This window comes from Lampetra planeri, chromosome 12, assembly GCF_965212315.1.
Source record: "Lampetra planeri chromosome 12, kcLamPlan1.2.h2, whole genome shotgun sequence".
NCBI lineage: Eukaryota > Metazoa > Chordata > Hyperoartia > Petromyzontiformes > Petromyzontidae > Lampetra > Lampetra planeri.
Window position 1 is genome coordinate 7790198 of NC_136118.1, and position 8315 is coordinate 7798512.

General features: G+C 46.3%; 1 protein-coding gene across 1 annotated transcript in view; it reads right to left on the minus strand.

The window, feature by feature from the left end:
- The window catches only part of LOC144721613 (heat shock 70 kDa protein 12A-like), a 46923-nt gene extending 39262 nt beyond the window's left edge, over positions 1-7661 (minus strand). The window contains exon 1 of the mRNA XM_078599389.1: positions 6984-7661. Coding sequence (XP_078455515.1) covers positions 6984-7026 — 43 coding nt within the window. The 5' untranslated portion in view covers positions 7027-7661. The remainder of the gene's footprint in view (positions 1-6983) is intronic.
- Between the last annotated feature and the right edge of the window lie 654 nt (positions 7662-8315).

The following is an 8315-nucleotide window of genomic DNA, read 5'->3' on the forward strand; positions in this document are numbered from 1 at the left end:
TAATAATAATAATATATCTTGAAGATATTTTTTCTTAGATAATGATTAGCCGCATTAAATAGGGCAAAAAGCTATAGGTTGAAATGTGAAAGTTTTCACGAACGGCCTCGGTAACAGGAAACCACATCTGAATTCCATAACGGTCTCTCTCATATATTCCACACAAAAAAAAGAGTCTGTGGATGAAAATCACAGCGCACCGCAATTACCACAATTTACGACCAGAAGCCCAATCATGTAAATTGTCAGCCAATCATACTGGAATGTATCTCGAAAGCACCACCAGGTCCGATTGAACCTTTAATAAACCGGGCACTCATACGATCCGCTCGGCATTGATGCATTAAAATAAGATCTAGCGTTTTAACGCTAAACAGCGACAATCTTTGGGCCATGGGCTTCTCTAATCGAGCAGTCTCTGAATCACGTCGCGTCCGAATGGGGATGTAAACGAAACCGTGTTTGCTTCAACTGCATGCGACGCAATAATTATTATTATTGTTACGAAGATCTGCGAAAGAATGAGCTGAAATATTTGAATAAAATCTTTATATAAATAAATATGTGTGTGTGTATACATATACAAACGTTGCTCTCATTCTGCTTGTTGCGAGTCACTTCATTGCTTGAGTATGTTTATGCAAAACACGAGTCGTCGATGAATCGCCTACTGAAAGTGACTGCGTCAGAAAATGGAATGTGGTTTAAATGCGAAAGCAGCTGTTGATTTAATGTTCAAATCTTTTTTTCAGGAAAAAACAGTATTGTTAAGGCTGCCAAAAAAAGCGTACATAAAATTCAATCCATCATTTAAAAATATATATATATTTAATTTCGTAAAAAAACTGTTTGGAGTAATGTGTTTTGCGCATGACATTTTTGCTAATAAAATGAAATTGCACATTTTGCTTATTTTGCTTATTTTTCCAGATGCCATGCATTTGTTGCTTTAAATAAAGCAACATCAGACCGGTTTAAGTAAAATGGTTTAATCATAACAAACCCCCCCCCCCCCCCCATGGAATAAAAGGACCCAAGAAAATGAAATCAGCAGAAAGTGGGTAACTTCACTTTACTTAAAAGCAATTTTCACTTCTGCACTCCACAATTGCAGCTTAATTTTTGCTCAACGGCCGTGAACTCCCAGGCAAGGTTGCTCGCTCAGAAACATTTCCGAACGGCTCTCTTAAAAGTTAAAGCGTCAGCTCATTTCCGATCCGCGTTCTTTATCGGCTTCTGCAGGACCATCCCAATTCCACGGGACACTACTTTTTTGTTTTGTTTTAACGGCAATCGCAATCAAAACACAATGGAGGGGTGAGGCCTCGGATGCCCGTAACAGCACATAGTGAACCGGATGACGGCCACGACGCTTGGGAATACACATTTTTTGTTCCACCGGTTCTCCTGTTCCCTTCGCCACAGGAAACTTCTGAAAAAGCCACGTCCTGAAAAAAAAAAATTTCTCCGGAGGGCCACCGAGGTTATGGGCAGGGCCACGCGCAAACGCGCAACCAGAACCCGAACTTTAAGTGACACCTCTCGTTTTTGTGAATCGGCAGCAGAGGAGGTGCCCCAACGACGGGTTTATTTCTTGATGGAGGCATGGACGGAATCCGCCGTGCTACTATTGCTCGAGTCGAAACCGCCGTGCCGCAATCATTTCCCGCTGAACCAAGAGAGAGAGAGTGAGTGAGAGAGCGCGCGCGAGCAGAGCTCTCGACCCTACGTTACAATAGCTCGGACTAAAGCGGCCACGACACGATACCTGGGATTGAAACGAATCACGTCGTAATACGCCGCTGCTGATAAGACACTTTAAGGCTATTCATTTAGTCAGCACTGCTCGAATGTTTTCCCCCGCGCCTTTCTTTTGTCATCGCCCCATGTGCACAGGCACATGGGTCACTGTTGTTGGTGTTGTTGTTGCACGCGCCACGTGCGCTCACATGACAGCCGTATCAGTTACACCACAGAGCTAATCCCCAGCGCGCGGTGCTCGCAGCTTCGGGGGTTACGTGGAGTTGAGCGGTGATACTGATTCTGCTCGCTTCCCTTCTCCAGCTGTGGTTGCGCGGACGCAGCCAGAACAATAGGTTCAACCGACTGCCCCGCGCGTGGACTCGTACAGACAACCTTCTTGTCAATCTGCTGCAGGGTGGATGAGTGCCTCGCCACACATCGTGCGGGCTTTTGCGGGGGCGATTTGATCATTTGGTGATATATTTCACCGTGCTAGTCTGTGCGGGTTTAGTGAAGGCGGTCCGGAGAGCATTGGCCTGGAAGCTTAGCAGTAAACAAAGCACACATCGATGGATTGTGTGGCCCCTCTCGCAGCATCAGCCTCCTCGCGCGGGCCCCGCCCTGGGGAGCCGTGGCAATGCGTGCTGCTGGTGGTGGTGGTGGTAGTTGGTGGTGGTGGTGGTGTTGTTATGCACATGCAACTGAACACGTCAAAAAACACGAAGCGAGCAAAATGAAGGCAGCGAGACACAGAGACTGAGATATCTGCCGCGTGGGCGGAGGAAATCATGTCTCGTAAAGGATGATGCTGGCCTGTGGACATGTAGCCGAGCGCACAAGAGGAGTGAGAGCTCAGCTCTGAGCCTTGATGGGATCCAGCCAAGTATCGGTGACAAGGTGTGTGTGTGTACATGCGTGTGTGTGTGCGTGTGTGCGTGTGTACGTGTGTGTGTGTGCGTGTGTGCGTGCGCAGGTGCGATCACGGAGCGCCAAGCAAGGGTCAATCGCAGGCCGTCGCGAGCTACGTGCCGGTCGCAGCATCCCTTGAATCAATCAAGACAAGGCTCATGTCACATGCAGACACTGCGTGCGCATCACCCACTGTTTGCCTATGATGGTCATAATAAGAAGAGTTAAAATATTTTTGTTTGTTGAGTTTTTGAGCCAGTTGGCCAGGATTGGGCAAGGACACTTCTTACCCAGGCAATTGGAGAGTACACATAATATATTTCTTTACTCGTTGCCATAACCACAATACCATGTTTAAGAATGCACAATTTTAAAACATTTAGATATACAATTCAGAATAATAAATAAAATGATATTGTGCGAAAATTTAAAATGTTATCAATGATTCCCGTAATATCTGGGACAGAGTAAAGTCCTTTCAAACACGATTTGTTATCAATCCACTGCTGGATGAAAACCTTCCCGTGCAGTGTCGGTAATTCGCAGTTTTTTGACAATATTTCTAAGGGCTGGTCAGTGAGGACTGGTGGAGGGGTGTGCCCAGATTCAGTTCAGGTACCGCTTGCCACTAATGTAAGCCATGGCAGGGAACTGAACTCAAGCGGCCAGGTTTGTAGTGCGTTGCGCGAACCAAAGTGCCACCGCTACGACCCCTTAATTATCCTTTATTTAACAAAGGAAATCAAAATCCAGGCTCATGTGAATAATTTCCTCTTTTGCACGGGCAACGTGTATTCTGTTGATTGCATTATATTGGATCCAATGACTTGATAAGTACCCGATTACAAGTGCTCCATTGTATATACAAGGAATATTTAAGGGCATCGTCGTAGCCACAATCGAGTCCACGTGGCCACAATGAGGCGCTTGTGTTTCGCTCGTTTCAACTGCGAGAAGCAGTGTCTCTGCAACGTAGCATGTGATGTGCACAAATTGGGAAAACATGTGCTGTTTTGGCATGAGAGATCTTTGCCCGATTCACATTTGTCCCCGCAGACACTGGCGTTGAGGACCACGGCTTCTTAGCTTTCACCAGAATTAGCAATTAATCACAATTTGAAGTACCGTATTCTCCAGAATTATAAGATGCTCCAAAAAGTAAAAAAAAAACACCCGACCCCAAAAACATGTGCCAGGTGTCAATAAAGTTGTACAAAAGACAAAAACACACACACCGACTGGATTATAAGAAGCAACCACCAACTTGTACGTGGAAGAGAGTGCGTCGTAATCCGGAGAATACGGCATCATCACAATTGACCTTCTCCACGTGTTTATAATGCCTCTGGGCTGTAAACAACTAAACACGTAACCTTTGTTTAACAGTGCCACCCCGGCCTTGGAAATCCTAGCGTAATTGCAGTTCCGTTTGGGGTTTTGTGTTTACTGAAGCCGCCGTTTTTTTTGCGAGCGCAATTAAAGCCTCTCCTTGAGTGACATTTGAGAACAAGAGACCGTATTAATGGGATATAATTAACCAATCACGCCTATTGCCGTAAAAAAGAGATTGTAAGAGGGTCTTCCAAATATATATATATTTTTACAGCCACACAACCAATATAGACTTTGACAAAATCAACCCTTCCCAGGAGCGTAACCATCGTGGGGGCAGGGGGTGCCTTTCCCCCCCCCCACCCCCTGGTCGCCAAAGCTATGAGATTATAATTTTTACCAAGAGTGTTAAAGAACAACAACAAAAAATACGAATTTAAATGTATTTTCATGAAAATGCTTTCATTTACGTTTTACGTTTTATTTCAATTTCATTAGAGCAGTGACGTGCGGCTTCCGCAAATTGCACAAATCAAATATTGGGGCCCCACCTGACCGATTGCCGCACCCCCTGAGCTGACAATGTCGTTACGACACTGCCCACAATGCACACGCTATCATCAGCTATCAGAAGCCAAGCCCACTGGAGCCTGCAGAGTGCTTGCGTACAAACGACCATTGTGCGTAATAGGTGGTATAGGCTGCGGTGCTATGTTGAGCGCAGTGCAGCAAACTACACTGATTGTACCGTATGTCTATGCTACCACATGCATGCCCGCCGGTCTCATCAACTCACACTTACCAGCGTGGTGAAGTATGGTTAAACAGCCCATAGCCTGCACGGCATGAGGAGGCCCTTAGCCAACAATGGATTGACAAAAGGGCTGCGCGCGCTTATGCAACCAAATAGGCCTGCCAATTTACTCAGTGGTTAATAAGACCCAACTTCTCTTGTCGCTAGCAGCTGGGAAAACTTTGGAACGTAAGACCAGCAAATACTTGTACAGACCTTGTGTCAATCCACTGTGCTTGTGAACCTGGCCACCTGAGTTTGACTCCTGAACACAGCTAACACCGGCGCTCGGTGATATCTGAAGCCTTTTACCAACCCGCATTAAGCCACGTGGCGAAGTATGGTCAAACAATCCCCCATGACCGACACGGCGTGCCGAGGTCTTGTCAAGCAGTGGGTTGACAGAAGAGCTGTCCGCTATGAACTGGTGGGACCATTGCTAACGATAATTATTTTCAAGTATATTTAATGCGCTAGACATGTTGAAAGGTACGAATAACAATGGAAAAAGTCAACATGACCAGGTGCGTATAACAATGGAAAAAGTCAACATGACCCTAATCTATCAGCTGAAGTTCTTGCTTAATCCCAATAGTTTAAATGTAGCCTCACAACAGACGCGTTCCAATTGATGTCGCAATGACTCCTGTGAATGCACATCAGTGGGGAGTAGTGACGCAGTGGGTTAACACACCGCACTATGAACCCAGCGACCTAAGTTCAATTGCCTGACCATCTCTATCGTCAGTGGCGAATGATATCTGAACTGGTCTTCGCCAATGTGCAATGACCAGCGTGGTAAAGTCAAATGAACCCCAATGGCCGCTATAGCGTGGGAAATACTCAATCCTGCAATGGACTGAAAAATGGCTGAATTATTGCATCATCTGTTTATGAATAATGCACACCAAAACAAGGCTAACTGATGTAGCAAACGAATACAGCTGCCAATCATCGAAACAAAAAAAAGTAAAAGGTCTAATGAGCCATCGATTGATCGATTAACAATGCATGTTTATGCTCACGATACATGCAATGGAATTGTGCGTCAAAATCAATGTTTTTTAGATGCGTATGTGTTGGATGCAATGGGCTTCGTGTAGACACGAGTGTCCGCTACATTCCCCACCAAAAAGCTCAGCCCCTGAATCTTGACAGTTCATTGGATAAACAGGGGGACGGGATGAATAGCTACAACCCAACTGGGAACAGATTGCAAATTCCATAATTGGACACTTACGAGAGTTGGACGTACATTTCAGACACTTCAGAGATGTGGGTAATCGTGAATTTGACCATCAAGTTGCTTCTTCTACCGGGGAATTAGTATGTCGACCAATCAGGACTGTGGTTCAGATAGAAATAACTTATCCACCTCTCTTGATGAGGGAGAAACGCTCATAAAACAACCACGGTTTTCAGACGTAATCGTGCGAAATACTATTTCACCCTCGCTAGGATGGTAATGGTCCATTGAGTTTCATTATAGATGTCTCATGTAAATAAGCCATATTTTCTTAAACGCGAGTTAATAACCTTGAAAATAACACCCACTATGTATTATTTGCATGATTAATGCAATTTGACTGTGAGTTTGCCGAATTCGTGGAACTGCTTGATTGTAAAACAAAAAAAGCCAACAGAAAAACAGCCATGCTATTTAGAATCTCAATACGCTTTGAGCCCATTGATTGCAAGACGTTCAAAAGCACAGGACTTATTTTAGATGATGGCAAATTGCTAAACAACTCTGAAAACACAAGACATCCATCTACATGGCCGCATTCCTTAAAACGCCTCTGAGATTGTAAACATCTCGCAAACCGACAGGGCGGATGAACTCCTCCCACGTGTTTCCCCGTACAGGACGTGGCCGCTCGTAGCCCTGCGCGTGCTCTTAAAAGTATCGCAAGAATCCATCAACAAAAGTTCTTTGAAGTCCAACAATGAATTTGATGGCGACAAATTTACTGCGTTGAGCACGAATGCCGCGCTAATCTGCGCTTGCTGATAATTATTCGTCAAAAATTTGGTCTACAAAAAAGTTTGCTTCATCGCTGGGAGGGTTGGACACCACAATCTGGCCAGAATTTCCAGAGAATGAATATACAACAAACCAAAAAACAAATATATTAAGCTGTTACCACTTCCCACAATAATAGCTGTGTCATTAATTGATTAAAATCTTGAAGACAAAACTTCTTACCCAACGTCATGTTCTTTAAAGCGGCGTCCTCAGGCTCGCTCATGTCGTCTGTCGGAGAGTGGGGGGTGCAGGGCGGGGTGGGGAGCTCCAAGATTAATCTCGAACTTGTGCCGAGGTGTGGACAGACGAGAGAAGCGCCACTCTTAGCTGTAGAGAGACCAGCGCACGCGCGCGCGTGTGTGTGTGAGTGTGTGTGACGCGAGTAGCAAGCAGCAAACGCTCCCTTCCCCCCCCCAACTCTCTCTCCGAGGCAGGAAGTGAGCCGACCACTCCAAGACGTTTACAAACTCCCCCCCCTCCCAAAAAAATGACGAAAAATGGAGAGAGAGAGAGAAGAGAGAAAAAAAATGGGTCTCAAACTTCCTGTACAGATTCAACGCAGCTGCCCGCTTTGTCTTGGAACCGCTGTTGGTCACGGTTCGCTTTCAAAGCGCACCGTTCGGTGTCGCGGCACACGTAGTAGCGTCGGGTGTATGCGGTTCACTTAAAAAAAAAGAACCTCTCTCCGTAACTCAGGGCCTCCTCCTCCTCCTCTATGACCGACCGCGTCACCTGATTTTAGTTTCCCCCCCCCACCCCAGCTCCTGGCAGACCTATAATAATGTCAGTGACACTTATGCCCAGAGCCGCCTGTGTGTTTAACAAGTGAAGGGGTGGGGAACGCAAGGGATATGAGGGTGGTGGTTCGCGGTGGGATGACTGCAGAGGGGAGAGAGAGAGAGAGGGGGGAGAGGGTACGAAGGGGCAGAGGAAGAGGGATGGTGGTGGGTCGGTGGGTGGGTGGGGGTACTTTGGGGAGAAGGAAGGGTGCAGTAGAATCGGGTATTGGCCACTACCACCAGCATCACTATAAACACGAGGAAGCCATCTGGGGGAGGCAGGAGGGGGTTTGAGAGCTGGCTCCACACTGCGGGAGGAAAAGGGTGGTCTTGCATTCCAAGCTCTGTGCTCCCTGAACTCCACGTGCAGATGGCTTTCATTACTTAAGGGTCCTTGCAGCAGCCCCCGAGTAGAGCCGCACAAACACCTCTCTCCTTGCGCGCTCTCTCCCCCAGGTCTGCTCCTCTGTCTGTCCCAGCTGAGCGCTGCATCATAACCGACAGGGCGGTTATAGTCTCACGAGCCATTGTTTATGCCGTGCAAAAAAAAAACTTCCCGGCAGATGTTTTATGTTGATTTACAGGAAAGCTTTACGCGACGTTGCCGCTTCGCATGATTTTTTTTTGTTCCTCTGCTCTTAAGATGATGTATTACTTCCACCAAACATTGTACGTTTGGAAATGTTCTTGTGAAGCCCATCGTCGTCATCAATCCTCATCAGCCACCGGCAAT